This window comes from Macrotis lagotis, chromosome 3 (assembly GCF_037893015.1).
Source record: "Macrotis lagotis isolate mMagLag1 chromosome 3, bilby.v1.9.chrom.fasta, whole genome shotgun sequence".
Taxonomy (NCBI): Eukaryota; Metazoa; Chordata; class Mammalia; order Peramelemorphia; family Peramelidae; genus Macrotis; species Macrotis lagotis.
This window is the reverse complement of record NC_133660.1, coordinates 35,664,655-35,684,161: the sequence shown is the minus strand read 5'-3', so window position 1 is coordinate 35,684,161 and position 19,507 is coordinate 35,664,655. Positions and strand designations below refer to the sequence as shown.

General features: G+C 34.0%; 1 protein-coding gene across 3 annotated transcripts in view; it reads right to left on the bottom strand.

Annotated features, from left to right (window-relative positions):
• MTHFD2L (methylenetetrahydrofolate dehydrogenase (NADP+ dependent) 2 like) overlaps positions 1–19,507 on the bottom strand; it is a 134,827-nt gene that overhangs the window by 26,877 nt on the left and 88,443 nt on the right. The window contains exons 7-8 of one of the 3 annotated variants that reach the window (XR_012476866.1): positions 4,066–4,328; positions 2,193–2,273 (exon numbers count right to left, since the gene is read on the bottom strand). Coding sequence is in view for 2 of the 3 variants with exons in the window: in XM_074228451.1 (XP_074084552.1) it covers positions 2,148–2,273 (126 nt within the window). In the remaining variant the exon portion in view is untranslated. The other 2 variants (XM_074228451.1, XM_074228452.1) reach the window with 2 other exon arrangements.

The following is a 19,507-nucleotide window of genomic DNA, read 5'->3' as shown; positions in this document are numbered from 1 at the left end:
CCTATTAAACAGTTATCTTTATTTCTTTTCCTTCTTTAATTTGTCAAGACATTTTTTAATTCTAATCTCAGGTTTACAAATCCTATTCAGTTATTTACTCAGAAACAAAAGAATATTAACTGATTAACATCCCAAATTGTCTTAAGACTGTGGTAAAGGAAGGTTGTACATACATGCAAAAAAAAGATTTTGGTGGCAATTACATCAAATTCAATAGTGAGATAGATGAGAAAAGAGGGAGTAGTATGAGGGGATAAGAGCAGATAGAGTTTTAGAGAGAATAATAATAAACATAGCAGACATCAAATTCAGAGAGGTGATCATAAGTGGATTATTCAAAGGAAGTAAATGAAATATAAGAACCAGTGATTGCAGTCTTGGCTAGGTGAAGAAAGCAGGACAAAGGAGTGGGATCAGATCACTTCAATTTTAGAGTATCTGAATTGATCAGATCATTTCTTTTTCATTCCTTTTCCCTTTGTAAAGTGGGGGTGAACAGATATGAGAGGATGTAGAGGAAGAGAATACAATCAAGAAAAATAACCTTTTATGTAAAAGTGATTAATTCATTCATAAAAAGGAGGATAGAAGAATGGGCTGGATAAATCAAACAACTAGTATTTTTAAACTCTTGCTATATGCCAGAGCAGTTAAGTGGGCAGTAGATACAGGACCAGGGCTAGAATCAGGAAGATAAATTTGAGACAAAGCATTCTTGAACACATACCCTCAAATATGTCACTATGATTAAATGGAATCAAAAGTAATTTTTCCCCTGAGTAATCTCACTCTTTAACAGGACTCAGGTCTCTGCCATAGTCTGGCTTCTCATTCTGGTGGCAGAGAAGGCAGAATTCATTAGGATTATCATAGTACTTCCCAATCCATCTGCAAAGGTGATATCCTCCTCTTTTCCCTAAAGACCCTCCCTGGGAATTGTCCAACGTCTTTGAGATAATCACAGACATAAAAGAAGTTTCGCCATGAATAAGGTATGCTTCAGACTCTGCTACTCATCTCAGGTGTGTTGCTAGGCTACAATGCCAGATGCCTGTTTTGTCTAGAAGTCTATTACAGGTATGTTCTTTGACATATTTGGGAGTACAAAGGTATAACTTTGAACCTGAGGTCAGCTGAACAGGAAAATAATTTGACCTTGGGTACAAAAATCACATACAGAAACACAGATTTACAGCTAGAAAGGAACTTGCATATTATCTGGTCCAATACTCTTACTTAACAGTAAAAGAACTGATGACCATGTAATTCAAATGATTTGCCCCAGGTTACAAAAGTGGCAGAGCCAACTTATTACTATATCCTAGCCAAGACACATCCTGAATATCTTTTGCAAATGTTCCCTTCTATTTCCATTGCCACTCTCCTAGCATATTTCTACATTATATGACTAAATGTTACAATCTAAGTTTAATAACTTGCTTTTGTAAAATGCTAGTCTCATTTCATTGAAAATAAAATTGCAAATCTAAACTACCAGATGGATCTCAGTCAGACCCAGCTGAGAAACAGGCTAGGGAAACTGAGGCTAAGAAGTTAAATGCTTTGTCTAGAGTAATATGAATTAGCTTAGCAAAAATCAGTGCTAAAACTCAAGTCTAGTGCCAGGGTTGATGGTATTTATGCTCCACCATATCCCTTTATTTCTTTTAAGTAAAATTAGAATGATATACCTTCTCATTCCATCATCTTATGTAAAAGAGATTAATTCACTCATAAAAAGGAGGATAGAAGAATTGGCTGGATAAATCAAACAACTAGTATTTTCTAGACTCCTGCTATGTGCCAGAGCAGTTAAGTTGGCAGTAGATACAGGACCAGGTCTAGAATCAGGAAGATAAATTTGAGACAAAGCACTCTCGAACATATACCCTCAAATATGTCACTATGATTAATTAGTGTGTTAATTAATTAATGTATTAATTAGGTGGTCATATTAACCTTAGTAATAAAAATATCTTGTTAACCTTAAAATCATTTAAAAATATTTATACACAGTATTTTCACTCTCAATTCAGAGAATTATTGGCTCATGTTTTTATTTAATAAAGCTTTATTTAAATTGATTATATAATAGTACAAAACAAAATTTTGTCTGCCAAGCAAAAAAGTTTTATTGTGCTTATTACCTTCAAAGTCCACATCACCTACTAATTTTGTCCTTCCTCTTATAGGGTCACGGATATGGTTGATACCAACATCAATTACAGCAGCACCTTCTTTTACCATATCTGAGGTAATCATCTTTGGAATGCCTGAAACAAAAAATACATAGTTGCAAAAGATAAAATCAATGTAGTTTTTGTTTTCAGTTAAAATAGGAATGCTTTTAAGATATGGTTTTTTTAATGCATTAAATTAATTTATAAAAAAAGGAGATATAAAGTTTACTTTTCCTGGTAGGAAATTGAACTGGTAAAGTAAGTTTTAACGGGAATACTTTTATAATAACAAAAATGGTAGCATGAGACTCTAAAGTATAAAAACAAAATTTATGGTATAGAAGAGGGCATCTTTATGGTACAGTCTTTGTATGGAGATGTGCCTTTCTTTTTAGAACTGGAGTAATCCTGAAAAACTAACATGCTTTCATTGATTTCTATAGAAGTTTTGTCCTGGAATGCAAGTGTTGTATAAGACAGTACAATTTTCTTTCTAATCTCATTATAGAGGATGCCAGTGTCACAAACCATTGTTTTCCAAGGTAACATGGCAAATAATTTGGGGTAAGAAGGCAGCATTTATAGTTCCTATTGTGGATGAGAATCTGAAGAGGTATAATTTCACCACTATGGAAGTCATTCCTCTTAGCTCTCCCCAGTTATTGCCAGAGTTTGCATCTTTCTCTACTTGCAACAGAAAAATCATGGAAGATGTGTGTGCAGGTATACAATGAGATCAAGTAGGGGTATATTCAGAAATGAGTCAATGTTTCTCAGATGCATAGCTTAGGAGCACATGCAAACAGAGCTCAAAATATCCAATATCATTTTTTAATCTGCTTGGCCATTTTCCTTAATTTCCTCTATTTCCCATAATTGTTTTTATATCTGACCTTAAACTAGTGATTAAATTCTAAATTTAAATTTATAAATTTTCTAAATTATTTATCAGAGGTCACTGAAAACATGAAACACCGACCTTCATCATCTTATAAATTCAGTGGATGGAACACTATTCCTTATTGAAAGACTCAGTTTTGCTTACATTACCCTACTTTTGGTACCAAGCAAACCTTCCAGTGCAAATGACTATAACATCTGTATGTGTGGGTATACATACATATGTTTTTTTTTGCATTCTATTTTCCTCATTGTAAATGGGATACTAAAAATTGTATATTAGATTTAAAGCTAGAAGAGACCCTAGAAGCCATTACTTTCAACCCTTACATTCCCATTTTACAGTTAAGAAATTGAGGCTCAAAATTGTAAAATGACTTGTTTAGGTTCCTTAGAGAAAATAAATGAAATGATAGGAATAGTGGAACAGCTTCCTTCTGGATGATGTCTTACCAGCTACATGTGCCAATAGTGGAGTAACAACTAAGTAAAGACTTGTTTAAGGATGCCTCATATCTTCAAGGAAACCAGCCTCTATCTATCATCAGCATTTGCTTTCCTGACACAAAGATAACCCTTCCTGACACTTTTTACCTTTTTCTCCTGCCCTAGGAACAGTAATAAAATCAATACTATTTTTGTTATGGGAAAGAGCATGAGAGGACTTCCTACCAAAGACAACAACAACAATTAATAATAATAATAATAATAATAATAAATAAATAATATATTGCTTCATGATTTTCAAAGTGATTTACAAATATCTCATCCTGACTACAGTGTTGGAAGGTAGATACTGTTATTATTCTCACTTTATAGATAAGGAAATTGAGGAAGACAAAAGTTTAAAGGTGTTCTAACACCTCTCACCTAGTAAATGAATAAGACCAAATTTGAACTCAGGGCTTCCTGAATCCAAGGAAAGCATTCTTATCCACTGTATCACCTAATTACTTCTGTAATAAGAAATATAGTTCCCACATACCTATGCCAGCAAAACTCTGAAGTTCACACAAGACTGAAAAATGATCAAGTAATTCACTGAAAAACTTTGTCTTCTTCCATCCCCAAACTGCACAAAATGTAAGCTGGAGACCCTGTCAACAAAGCCAGCACCAGAACAGGGTAGTCTCCAAGCATGGTCAGAGATGGTCAGGGATGTATTTTACAAAGTTCCGTGTCTGGAGGTCGCAAGAGTGAAGAGAATCCCAGGTGGAGGATCTTGGAAACACCAGTCAATGGCAGTGACTACCAAAAATAAAAAAAGGTAAAAATCTAGTGGAGTACTGGTGCTACAACATTCAAACCAGGTCAACTAAGGCGTAGACCTATGGGATCAATATGGAATACTCTACTTGGCTTTTAAAGTCCTTGTCATTCCAACTTTCCAGGGTTCTTCTGCCTTGCTTTCCTCTGAGTCCTCTGGGATCCAATGCTGTCCTCCATGCTGTTACTTAAACAACTCACTCTCCTGACTCCCAGTATTTTTACTGGCTGCCCCCCCCATGCCTGGAATGTTCTTCCTTCTTAACTCCACCTCCCAGCTTCCCTGACTTCCTTTGCATCTTAGCTACAGTTCTACCTTCTGCCAAAAAGTCTTTCTCAATCCTCCTTAATTTTACTGTTTTCCTTGTGAGATCACCTCCAATTTATCCTGCATACAACTTATTCTTCTAAAGGCTGTGCTCGAGACGTTCTATAAGATGGCCCTGTACCCTTTTGTCTTTCTGTATTAGAACATAAGTTCCTTGAAGGCAGAGATATTCTTTCTTTGGTGTTTATATTTCTAGTTCTTAGTACAGAATCTAGAATATAGTCAAAGTTCAAATCATGCTTGTTGAGTGACTGTGACAGCTAAATCAAAATTAAATTGAGTTTGTACAAATTTGATTTCATGGAAATAATAAAATAATACCAGATCACATTGAATGTGAACCAAAAACCAATTGATGTTATACATTAGTATTAGTTGAAGGTGGGTCTACACTTTTCTATTATGTATGAATGTGATATGCTATTACATACCATCATCCAGGAGTCCATAATCAAATGGACAAAACAAAGGATTCTTCATACGGAAGCACTCCCAGCTCAAAAAAGAAGAGGCTGGTAATTACATTAATAGAAAGATTATATTGTAATTTAACAGCATTAACATGGTCATAGTAACTCTTAGGATGAGCTGTTAGAAAACCTGAATCTAGCAAGGTGAAACAAGAAGGTAAAATACAAAGCCATTGGATCTAAGAATGAAACATAAAAAATATATATATTGTTCTTAGAAGGGCAACTATTGAGAACAAAACTTCCAGTTTATTTAAGGCAGTGAAAGATGAAGTAGACAACAAAGAAATCTTTATATCAAGAGCTAGTGGGTTGGATAACTTTAAAATTGAGTTCAATTACATAATGTTAAAATTTTTGGAGAGGCAACTAAATACCCCATTAAAATATAAAAAGGTGAATACATTGACCAACAAATTTTAATGGAAATGAAACAGATTTATTCAGGTAAAAGCTGCCTTCCAAAATTTACATTTCTAAGGAAAATCTCAAATGGATATAAAATGTTTAAGAATTATCTAATACTTTTATTAGGGAACCTGAAGGAGATTTTAATAAAAATCAATACTTTTTTATTAGACCTTAAATCCTTATTTTCTTAGAAGTTACTACAATTACTCCATTTGGTCATTTTAGAAAGCATGGGCATCTTAAGCTTTTTTCAAAGACTGATTTTCAAACTATTTTAGCTCATTGTTGAAAATGATTGTGAGACCCAATAATATCACACTTAAATTATTTCTGATTTTACATAATTCTCCAGGTTATCTACCTATGCTTGGTTCATTATGTTAGCACATACATTTTGTCAATTTTGTGAGCATGTACAATTATTAAAGTATTGAGCACTTATCAGTGGATGTATGAAGATTTAAAAAAAGAAGAAATAGTTCAGTATTAGTTGTCAAAATATTTAAAATAATAACAGCATTTTCATTATATTATCAGTTATTGCAGTAGTCATTTTAAAATGTTTTAAATTTTGATTTTCTATATCTATTCTATTACTTTTGTAGGAAACTAATCAGGAAATAGATTTTTCTCATCCTTTGCTATTATATTACATGTAAAAATAGATATAAACTTATTTTTTTCATGGCATATTCCTTTGGGCTAGATTTTGTGTGTGGAGGCAGTAAGAGTGAAGAGAATCCCAGGTTGAAGACCTTGGAAACACCAGTCAATGGCAGTCCCTATAACTATTTTAATGTTGCTTGGAATAATGTGAACCCCTTCACAATGTTCATTCACACTCAATGGGACCTGGCTTATGCCTTTCTTATCCTAGCATCCCTCTTATATTTCATTCTTTCCTTTCTCTTTTCCTACCTATTTTTCTATTGAGTTTAATAGACTTCTAAATCAAGGTGTGTGTGTGTGTGTGTGTGTGTGTGTGTGTGTGTGTGTGTGTGTGTGTGTGTGTGTATGTGAAACCCTCTTTTATCTGGTTCTGATTAAAGTAAATTATGAGAGCCTACTTCCTTTCTTTTCCACCTACATCCCATTTTTGTGTATCAGCAAATTATTCCCATGTCTTCCTCATTTTATTCCTGATATTCTGCTTGGTATTTTTTTGTTTCTTCCCTTATAAATCAAAAACAAAATAAAATTACACACAAGGCCTCAGTTTCTCTTCTTCAATGACTTTTAAAACAGATGAAGATATTAATATTCTAAAAGGAGTTTCTCTCCTCTTCCCTCATCCCATTAGAACATACTCATTTTATTATTATTTATCTATTCCCTTACAATAGCTCAAACTTACTCTTTCTAAATTCTTTTGATTGCTGTATATGCATTTCAAGGTTTCTATTCAATTGTGATATTTTTATCAGGAATGTCTGACAAATTTTTATTTTGTTAGATGTTCTCCCCCTCTCCCATTATAGGATTATACTATGATTTGCAGAATAAATTTGCCTTTTGAAATATTTTATTACATGGTTTCTTTCCTTTATGGTAACTGCTATCAGGTCTTATGTATTCTTGATTTAATGTTTTAAATTTAGGCTCCCTTAAAGAAGTTGTTACTGAGTTCTTTTTTGTACAAGAGAACTTCAGTAGTCTTTTATTTTTTTGAAACAGGGTGATTGGGTTTTTGCTTGGTCAAAGTTTCTAGGAATTCTTAAATTAGATCTCCTGGGACTCTTTTCCAGGTCAGCTGTTTTGATATTTAACTACAAAATGTGTCCTTTGACTATGTTTAAACCTTTATACTAATGTTTCTTGCTATCTATGAAGTTAGTGAATTAGGTTTTTTCTATTATATAGTCCAGGGACTTCACAATTTGAATCGTTTTCTACTTTTCTAAGCTATCTATACTTCTTTCCAACTTTTCATCTAAATTATAATTTTTTATATATTGCCTCATTTCTTCCAGTCTTGTCCTTCATCTATATCTTGATAGGCCAAAACTGATACTGGGCTTCAAATCCCTTGTTATTGGTGTTCATGCTGGCTCCTGATCCATCATGTGCAGGTCTATTTGGGGGATCTTAAACTGACTTCCCATGGTTTGTCAACTCTTCCTTCCTCCAACAAGGTTCATCTCTTTACTTGAGTTTGCCCTAGATTTCTTGTTGCAACTGCTCTACTAACCTGACTGATCTACTCAAGAGGTTATTCACATAAAGACATATCATAGTCTAGAGAAAAAGAATTCTACATACCCTTCATTTTTTTCCTTTGGTATAATTAGGCTAAATTCTTTATATTGTGGTTTTCATTTAGGAACTCTACCATATTTCAAAGCTTGACAAAATTAGTACAAAAACATGCACAGGTAAGAGCATCTAGAAGATCTCTCAATGATCTCTCTTGCATTTATACTAATAATGTGGTAAAAATCATATTATTCTAGTATCACAGATTTAGAATTGTAAGGACTATTTACTATAATCTCCTCATTACATTAAACCTCACCTGACATTGATATTCAATATCAAGAAATCTTGCATGATTCCATCATCTTACTGTAGCATTTAATAAGCCATTTTACCATACTAAATCAAGTGTGTGTGGTATATGTATGTATATGTGTGTATGTAATTGGATGATCCTATATAGTCTACTTCAAAATATCATTTGCAAATGTTTACCTTTTCTCTTTTATATCTTCAGCAAAATTCCCTTAATAGGTGTTTTAACTCTTCTGAATGTTTTCTAGAGACAGGAAAGTAGGCATATACAAGGATGACTATTCCTGTTCTTTTTCAGAAAATTGAAAATCTATTTCCCATTAACTTTAAAATTGTGTGGCCTTCAGAACAGAGGTCATCTATGTAAACTTTACCTAGTTGAGCTACTATTTCATCTTTGGTTTTCTATTTCTATTTCATCAAATAGTATATGAGGAAATGTAATCTTTTAGTTCAAATATATTGTATCTACTATCATAAAGTTTGTTTTAGGTATTTTTACATATTCCTTCCATTTTGAATGTTTGTTGTTCTCCTCCTTATAACATCATCCTTAAACACATTCAGGAAACTCTAACCTAGTTAGGTTTCTTGCCATGCATTCTGTAAAGTTATTTTCCCCTTCTTTGTGTGCTACTATTTTATGAATACAATAGTCTTCAACTATTTATACATGAGATTTCACAAGAGTTTTTGCCAATATATTTGCTTGGAAAGGAAATCAGGTATTGCTGACTAAAGTTGTTTTTAGGTCTTTTTCATCTTCATAATTACTAATTTATTATTCTTTTTAAAAAATTTAGTAAATTTTCAAAATATTTCTTCCTCCTTTATTTTACAAGTCATCCCTAAGTATCAATTTTAAAAAAAATATATGAGTGATTTTCAGTCCTTAAACTTTATTAAGAAATGGTAACAGTCTGTGCCAATATCTCTTACTAGATTCATTTCTCATTTTTGATGAGAATAGGTCAGTTCTTTTCAGGCTTTTTCTTTTTTTTCTAATTTGGGATTCATTTTGGTCTTTGATCTAACAATATGACATCTAGAAAACTGATTCAGAAATGGTCCCATACTACTTAGTCACTTCATTTTGTTAGAAGATAATTTATTTCATTTGTTGTGATGTTGAGTCATTTACAATTCTCTTATTGAAGAAAGTTAAGAAGGGTGAATATGTTTAAATAATCTACAAAATTTATAAATCTTTGGCACCCATTAGACAGTAACATTTATTAAGGACCTATTATGTGCCTTATTTCTTTCTCTGGAACTAAATTTTCTAACACATTTTAAACTTCACAAATCTGAATTTCCATTAGTCTTTGAGAATTCACATATGATTTATTGGGGGGGACTATAAGTGCTTCTTTTCATTTTTCTGATTCTTTATCCTCTCTTGCTGAGATCACTGAGAAGGCGAATTTTATATCTAGAATGTATTATTTCATGAGATACTTAGCTATCATATTACAATATTAATGTTATATATTTACAGAAAGTCTGCCATGAAAATAATTGTGCAAACAACATTAGTGGGTCATGGCTAAGTAGTAGAAAAATTCTTGACAAGACCCTCTAAATCATATCAATACAACTCTTGATATTTGGGAATTTTGATACAAAGGTAGTAAAATGTGAGGATAGGGAAACTATATGTAGCAAAATATGACTCAGGAGAAAGAAATGAGAGGTTATATTTGTATTTTATATAGAAGTCTTGTGTTTTTATATCATGGTCATTTTATTTATAAAAACAAAATGATTAAGGATTGGCTGCCATGAACACCAAACCAAAAAAATGACATCAACTACATTGTAAAAGATAAGAAAATATTTATTATAAGTTCAGGACTTACTCTTATAACAGTCAGACCACTGATTCATTGAAACAAAGTTCAAAATTTATAATAATGAAGAAAAATAGTAATGAAAATAAATATAGTCTACAATTGGAGGCTGCTAGGTAGTATAATGGTTGGAGTAAGGAAGATTTGACTTCAGATATAGTCTCAGACACTAACTAGCTCTGTGACTTTAGGCAAGTCACTTACTTTCTTTGTACCTCAGTTTCTTCATCTGTAAAATAAGAATAAAAATAGCACCCACATTACATTGTTGTTGAATGTAAGAAATGAAGTAATATTTATAAAGAAATGTTTTTTATGTGTTATTATTATTATTAAGCTTTAGTCTTGAATTTTTTAAACAAATCCTTGAAAATAAAAAATGGGAAATGGACAATTTCACTGCCAAGATAATTTCATTCATAACTTAAACCAATGGAAGTTAGTTGCTGCAAAAGGAGACCAAAAGAGTCCTGAAATTGCTTTAATCAGGAAGCATTTTATTTTATTGCCAAGAGTAGAGAGATGCCTGCCAAAGGTAACATTATGGTCCCTGAGGTGCTTACAGAGGAAATTAAAAAAAAAAGGCACTAAAGAGAACAAAGGTGAGAAAACTTATTAGATTTAATCAAGTCAATTTAGAGGATATTCAAGCTGGAAATGATACAATTCTGAGGAGACAGAGGGACTAATTTATAAATTATTCAGAAGAGGAAAGGTACTAAAGGTATGGGAAAAAATCTGGATCTTTGTTGATTTAAAAAAAAGGTTAGAAAGAAGGAAACATTAAAAATTACTAACCAGCATGCCTTCTCTCTCATAGATATTAAAATCTTTAAGAGAATCATGAATAAAAAATATACTTCCATACTTAGAGGAACAAACTGGCATCGGCAAATGTTATTCAACAAAACTGACTATATCTTTTTGTTTTTGTTTTTTAGGTTTTTGCAAGGCAAATGGGGTTATGTGGCTTGCCCAAGGCCGCACAGCTAGGTAATTATTAAGTGTCTGAGACCGGATTTGAACCCAGGTACTCCTGACTCCAAGTCCAGTGCTTTATCACTATGCCACCTAGCCGCCCCAAAACTGACTATATCTTTACCTTCTGACACCTGAATGAAATATGGAGAAAATAAAGGATCTCATTGGGCTTATTATTTGTTAATTACAAAAAGATTTTAACTTCATAGAACAAGACATGAACTTATAGTCTCTTTCACAAAGGTATCTCTCACCTATATATTATAACCATTTAGGATTCAGGAAGATCTATCAACAGAAATAAACTTATTCATTGACCCTTTAATAAGCAAAGGATAAAGACAGAAGATATATGCTTGCCAAAAATATGAAGGAGATTTAGCTAGGAATTCAATTTGAAGAATTCCCTGTCCTCAAGATGTTCTCATTTGCAGATGGCATTATGCTGATCTAGCCCCAAAACATTGCAGAGCCTCCTGAAACATGTTTGTAATTATTCAAAGGAATATGTTCCAACCTTTGATGTAAATGTTTGGCCTTTATTCTTGAAAAACCATGATATCAGGGAGGTGATACCATGATAGGTACCTGAACTGGATTTGACTGAGGGGAGTGCTGTACTAAGTCACCAACCTCAGAAGCATCTTGGTCCAGTGGCCAGATATGGGTCAGGACAACTGGAGATAGTTCCTGATGCAAGGCAATCAGGGTTAAGTGACTTGCCCAAGGTTAAACAGTATTAAGTGGCAAGTATCTGAGGCTGGATTCAAACTCCCATCCTCCTGATTCCAAGACCAATTCTCTATCCACTGGACCACCACACACACACTTGTGCAAAACAATGTGTGCAATAAATTCTCAATATTTGCTCATTTAATGTTTCTGATTTCAAGCATTCTCATGATTTTTAAAAGTAACCCCATTTTTACTTTTGCATTGACAATTGCTTGGTAGAAAAAAATGAGAGGTATGATACATGTAAGTTGTGAAGCAACTGGTATTCTACTAGGCATTTCACTGATCTTGTTCATGCAAGTGTTAAAAAGAATTCTCTGAGCATTTGTTTATTTTTATTGTTGCCTTTAAAATTCAAGTTTAAGTTGCAGTTATACCCCTACAGCATAGTGCAAGTCCTTTGGATCTAAGGTAACGTCAAGATTCCTCAGTTTCGGTGTCTTCCAACATCAGCAACTGAAGTCCCAGTATTCTGAAAGGGTCACCTTATAGCAGTATAGTATACAATACAATGCCCTCATACCACCATTTGATGTCTTGGAAGGTAAGACTCAGGTGAAAAAATATTTTAGCTTTAAGAATTTTATTTGCTGTATAGTATTTATGGTACTATAGATTTCTTCATGCATTAAGAAAAATTGAATTTTGTCTAAAATCCATGTTTTCTTGTTATTAGCACAAAAGATCATAGAATCCTAAGGAACCGCTAATGAGAAAAATATTTTGCATGTTACCAATTTTATTTTGTATACTGCATTTTATGAGCTATTTCATGAAGACTGTTTTAGAAAATATGTATATTATCAGAATAATTGTTTTATTGTAAAGAATTATATACAGGGGCAGCTAGGTGGTGCAGTGGATAAAGCACTGACCCTGGAGTAAGGAGGACCTGAGTTCAAATTCAGTCTCAGACACATAGTAATTACCTATCTGTGTGACCTTGGGTAAGTCACTTAACCCCAATGCCTTGCAAAAACTAAAACAAAAAAATAAATACAAAAAAGTATATTTTCAGCAACTTCTAGTGAAAGATAGAAATTTTTGGTAGTGGTAGAACCTACCCCTCCTATTTCCCATAGATCCAATGTATCAACAATCACAGTTTTTATTTTTGAAGTTTTCAAGGAACATTATTCCCAGGAAAATTGAAGATTGGCTATTTCTAAGACAGACAATATGAATCAATAGTTAACTGGACCAAGATTTGAAAATGACAAAAGAGAGCAAGCTTTGGAGAAATTCTGAAGTGCCATAATAGATCTCAAATTTCTCATAACAGCAAAGATCTATCTTTTTTAATCAAAAAAATGTTAATGGTGTTATATAGCAGCAAGATAGGGAACCCCATTGATTTTGAAGAACAAGGCTATCATACAAAGGGCAATAAAGAGGTTCATGGTTGGTGTGAGAGGACCACACGATTATCTAATCAATCACTGAACAAAAGAGAAATCAAGGATGTCATCAAAGAAACAAAGGAGAGAAAGAGATGGACTCTTCATTTGGACAGAATAAGGGATGACAGGTGATTGGATGGACAAAGGACTCTACTATAGTCTTGTGGTACAGAAAGAAAAGATGACCTCCAGTATGTAGAGGGAGGACCCCCTTAGAAGGATTTTGATACATTCATACATGGATGGGTTATCTGCATCACTGGAGAACTCCCAAACTGAAGAGATCACAAGTCCTTTTGAATGTTTGGCTGTACTAGAAATGATATAGTAAACAGAACTACCTAATTTTCGACAGACCTTAAGAAAGTTCTCGAAAACCTGATTTTTTTTTGAAAGATTTTTTTTAAAGCAAAATAGTGTAGATTTAAGTTGAGCAATGAATTCATCCTTCAAAGAATCACTGAGAAGACATCCCTTTTGGATAGATTTTATGTAGTTTCTTGGCTTACATATGGAATTAAATGTCTATAATCATCAATAAGTTGAATGGTTCAGTCAGCAGGCTTCTTTTTTTTTAAGGTTTTTTCAAGGCAATGGGGCTAAGTGACTTGCCCAAGGCTCCACAGCTAGGTAATTATTAAGTGTCTGAGGCCGGATTTGAACCCAGGTATTCCTGACTCCCAGGGTTTTGCTCTATCCACTGTGCCACCAAGTCACCCCTAGCATGCTTCTTTTTGAAAAGTTCAAATATATATAAGAAATAAAGAAAATAGTATAAAGATATAGTGTAAAAGCAAAATAGCTTCTCATCCTACTTTGATGGAGTTTAAATTTTAAATGTTTGGTCTCTAGTGGAATGTAGTCAATTTAAGTCCTTTCTGCTCCCATCATTTCAATATTAACTCTTTTATCTTGAGAGGCAAAAAGGTAGGGGTGAAGATACTGTAGGGATGGGTTTTCAATTTGGAGTCAAGGAGGTCTGAGTTTGACTTTTGCCTCAGGTATTTGTTCTCAGAGAATCTGTGTCTTCATCTTCAAAGTGGAAATGAGTATCCTAGTGCCTACACTGTACATCATATAAGGTGGCTGGAAGGAACAATTGAGGGAGTGAATATGAAGTGTTTTGCAAACCTTACAAGTCTCATGAATCTTCACTGTCATTATATACACTTTTGTACCATGAAACACCATGAAAGGCACGCCCACAGCCCTACCTATCTCCCTAATGGAGGTAGTTATCTTTCTTATTTATAGGGATCTACAGAGAGGTAGGCTAAGAAGTTTCAGGGGTCATAAATCAAGCTCCTAATTGGACATTAATAGCATTTCAAAGCAGTTTGCATTTGTTCAGAGCCACAAACAGATCCCCCAAGTACTTGGCAAGTGAACTTCCAAGTAGGGTTCCTCAATTGTTTAATCATCCTATAACCAATTACAGTAGTCTCCAGGAAAAGTCCTCTTTACTATCTAGCCATTTAAACCCATCCCACAGCAATCACATCTGTTTCTAAGCAAAAAATAATGCAGTGTTGATTCTAGGCCTATTCACATGGTGAATTGGTTACAATGAGCATTTGGTAACAACTGCATTGAAGTCATACATACCTTTAATATTATAATTGAAAAAAAAGGCTCACATTACTAATATAATTATATGGCAGAGCCCAAGGCAGTTTTATGTAGGAAGGTTTGTTTCTTTTTTTTCCCCAAGCCAATTAATTCATCTATGAATTTATTTCTGGCAGAGGAAAGAGGTCTATTAATTTGGAATTTCAAAAGTAATTGTGGTAATTATTGTTGGGCGGCATCTTTTCATTGGGGAAACCCAATAGGAAGATGCCTATAGTAGCCAAAGATTTCTCTGTATGAATGAGGCAGCTGGTGGGGACTTCTCTGATCACTGGATAGACTAACAGAAGAGTTTCTCTGAATCATACACCCTTAAAGGTAAATGCCTCTCTATTAGGAAAGTGTAAACTTGGGAGGCTTACAACAGCATTTAAATACTAAAAAAGGAACATAGGTTGTTGCCCAAGCTCAACAAATCAGAACATGAAACCCAATGGCCTCTGGTCCTTACTCAGGCCCTAGCTAAGCCATTCTCCTTGGGAAGGGGAGAGAGCCTGAAGATATTTGGTGGCTCATGGGCAGGGCTATCTTGTCCTTGACTAATCTGGGCCCAAGCTGGGCAACTTCCATGACCATTCAGCGGGTTAGGAATGATGAATTAATGAACTTAGCCTCAAAGAAAGATTGTCTCTTGAATTTCCTAACAAGGCTACCTTTGCTGCCACCAAGTGGCTCAATTAATGCCTTCCTGATAACAGGAAGCTCAGTATTTACCTAGCACTTTAATTAGTGAAGCTCAGAGTTGTGCAGGCATTATCTAATTAACCTCCACAATAACTCAGTGAGGTAAGGGGAAGATTACTTATTATCCTCATTTCATAGAAGGAAATTTTAAGGAGCTGAGAGGATGGGTGGTTTCTTGAGCTCACATGATGATTCAGAGGTGAAACAGGGAATAAGATTCAGGACTCTTATTCAGGTGATAAAAGTAGCATCTTGACTTACCATAATGGCTCCCTCAGGTGAGATGGTCCCAGGGTAGGAGGATTAAAAGCAATGGGAATTAGATGAATGTTACATCTAGAGATACTCATACTCTCATCTGAGATTGGATGGAAAAAATGTTTTCTGTATTTGTCGAATGTATTACTATAAACATTTCAGAATTAGAAGGAACCATAAAGATCATCTAATCCAACCTCACTTAGCAGAGATGTAATCTAAAGCCCAGTGAGAACAAATGATATGCTTTTATAAATTCATTTCATCTCACTTACATAAAACTGACTGGTAGTTTCTTCTTATCCTATTAGAAATGTTATATATTTATATGCAGAGATCTCATTCAGTGCCTAACTCATTGGCATATTAGGTTCTTATATAAAATATTTATTGACTGAGAGAGGCAGCATGATAGTGTGGTACAATGGACAGAGAGTTGACCTTGGAGTCAGGAAGACCAGGGTGAGTCACAGTGCTTTGTGGGACACTGGGAAAATCACTTTCCATGTTCTAGATTCAGTGAGGCTGTCAACTTTCATTAGGAGAAAGAGTTTTCTCAACCAAGCACAGGTCCAGTATGCGCGCGCGCGCACACACACACACACACACACACACACACACACACAGACACACGATATCAGAGAGAGAGAAGGAAGGAAGGAAGGAAGGAAGGAAGGAAGGAAGGAAGGAAGGAAGGAAGGAAGGAAGGAAGGAAGGAAGGAAGGAAGGAAGGAAGAAAGGAAGGAAGAAAGAAAGAAAGAAAGAAAGAAAGAAAGAAAGAAAGAAAGAAAGAAAGAAAGAAAGAAAGAAAGGAAGAAAGAAAGAAAGAAAGAAAGAAAAAGAGAGGGATGATGTTAGATGATACAATGGATAGAATGATAAACTCAGAGTCAGGAAGACTTGAGTAAAAATCTGGCCTCAATTACCTAGTTGTTGTGTGGCCCTAGACAATTGACTTAATAACAGCTTGCCTTCATTTTCTTACCTAGGAAATGGGAATTATAACACCTTTCTCCAAGAGCTTTTGTTGAGATTAAATGAGATTTTGTTAAATGTTTTATAAACCCTAAACGGTGATATAAATGCCAGTTATTATTATTAATCCATAGAATCTGGAGACACAACATGGTATAGTGAAAAAATATGATTCTATAATAAGAGGAATGTTGTTCAAATTCTGCATCTAATTTTACTTCTTATGATTTTTTTTCAAGTCTTTTAAGTCCCCTGGCTTCAATTTCCTCTTCTGGTAAATCAGTGAATTGAATTAGATGTCCAATTCAAGTTCTTTATGTGACTTTCTATAGGGAATCCCTCTTTTATTTGAACCTTATTCAAGACATCAGCTCTCTTTTTTATATCTGGATTGACATAACTGTACAGAAGACTATTCAAAAAATTCAGTTGCATTCAATGAGAGATAATTTGTTAAAGGATCCTCGTCAAGGCTGAATTTTGTTCTGCCGAGTTAAATGGCATTTTGTAATCAATGAGTAAAACCACAGTGTTTTCCTGTATTCTCTGCATTTTTCAGACAGCTATGACATGCTGTAGAAAATTATTTCTGTTAACTTACTTATGTCTACCTCATAATATAACATATTTCTGTGCAGATCATTTTTATAAAGTTAAGAAATAAGCATATGAAATTGGTAGGTATTGTCGCCCTCTTTACTTCCCTTGTTGTCTGTTACCTTTTTTATTCTTTTGATATTCTTCTCTTTGAGAAATACCATAAAATATACCTGCAATGATTTCAAAATTTTTCGTCCAATCCATTCTTTTTTGGTGTGTGTTAGGTCTAGTCTAGCTATTTGCATTGACTTCATAGTAAGTGACTTTTTGAAACCTAAGATACTAAAGTCTCAATGTAGTATTTCCATTATCAATGATAATGAAAAGTAAATAGTTATAGACATATCAACAAATCTGTTCCAATTTGCATCTACTTTGTTGTCCTCTCCCAGTTTTGCCTTTGAATGCTTTGGGGACAGTTTGGCTTCAATGACTTTTATGTTCAATTTTACATAGACCTGTTCTCATTTCTAACTCTTTTTTACTATTTTCTAAAACAATTCTGTTAATAATCTTTCATTATCCTCCTCTGTAGTTTTCTACAATTGAATTTGAACTTTCATCTGCTGTTTTCCTTCCTCCTAGCAAAAAGGTCATACATCTGCTGGTGAAGGAAGTTTCTGGATTCTATTGATTCCTTCATGTTTACCACTCTATACTAGTGATAACCAAAGTCAATAGATTTGCCTTTTTCCATTTCTCAACTTTCTGCAATGATGACTCATTTGAATGAGTCAGGTTTAAGCTATTGTAATTATAGGATGTCATTTCATCTTTATCCAGTCTCCTAATTTGATGTTGATTATGACCTTTGTTCTAGCCAGTCAATTGCCTCATGGTACAGATGACTGACAGGTATGATTTTAACCAAAGATTATCTGTCTGTTGAGATATGGTCAATTTGATTTTATATTTGTGTTGTAGTTTGGTACTCACCATGTTTAAGCACCATGTCCAAGTATCTTCAGGAAGAAAATGATATCTAGACATGAGCCATCTTGAGAAGTCTACAGTTTTCATTTCTCAGATCTGAGTGATATTTTCCAATATCCTATCTGTCATCCTTCCCTGTGTAATCTTCATGATGAAGTCACTAAGTGCTAATGTATATGGTGATTAGTTTTAAGTATCTTGCCAAGTGTTATATTAATTTTTTTTTTGCTTCATCGACTTTGAATGAATTGATGAATGGAAAACATTTATATCATTTTTATTTATATGTATATATGTACATATGTGTATGTATGTAAGTATGTGCATGTGTATAAAAGTGAGACAGTCCCTGATCTTAAGGAGATTTTAGTCTAATTTAGAAAGATAACATATAAATACATACATAAAAGAAATTTCAGTTGCAGGGTGGCTAGAAGGGTCCAGAAGTCCCAGATATTCAGCGCTGGGGTATAACACAGGTTGTAATAGTACTTAGGGTACATTAGTAGATCATTGTGCATAGGATTTGAAATTGTAGAAGAAGGTTAGAAGTCAGGGCTGGAGGACAGTAAGACACAGTGGAAGAGCTAAGAATAAAGTCGAGTGGTCCTCCATCTTACTGAAAAGATAATTTTTGGTGATTCCCATTTCAACTAATTAGTGTTAATAGTTTTGGTGCCTTTACCTGCTGATCCATGGGGTCTAGATTGCTGGGGACACATAAAAAAGGCATGTCAGCCTCAGCAATTTGGATGCCTCAGAGTCAAGATAGAGAGTACAATCAGGGGAAATAGGGAAGTTGCTCCTAATGGCCGATTTCCTCACATTGTTTCATTTCCTTTTCCGTGCACGATGAAATCAGTTGCTTGGCTTGTCTTTCAAATAAGGACCTCTCAGCCATCTAGGTTTCCTTTTGTCATCTAAGAAAAACATTGGAGTTGAAACCATTGGATCCTGATTGATTTAATTACTTAAGTCAATAGGATAAAATTTACATTTTAGCAAACTATAAATTCCTGGAGGTCAATAATGATTTTGCTCCAACATTTCATCTTCAATCCTGCACATTTTATTTTATTTCAATTTATTTCATTTGCTTTGTACTAAACTTATGTTTTTTCCAGATGAAAAACTCCTTTCACCAATGCAGATCAAAAACCATTCTGCAACTTCTGTCCTTTAGAAACATTCCTGAAGGTTAGGAAGCATATCCAAAGTCTCATTGTTGCTAATGCTAAGTATCTAATGGGGAACTTGGATTCTTCCTGACCAAAAGGCTAGCTGACTATCCCTTTTACAATGCTGACTAAGTAAATATCTGCTCATTAATTAATAACTGGATCATACTTTTCTCAATTAATTAAATTCTTTTAGTAGCATTTAATAAATGTTTATTAAT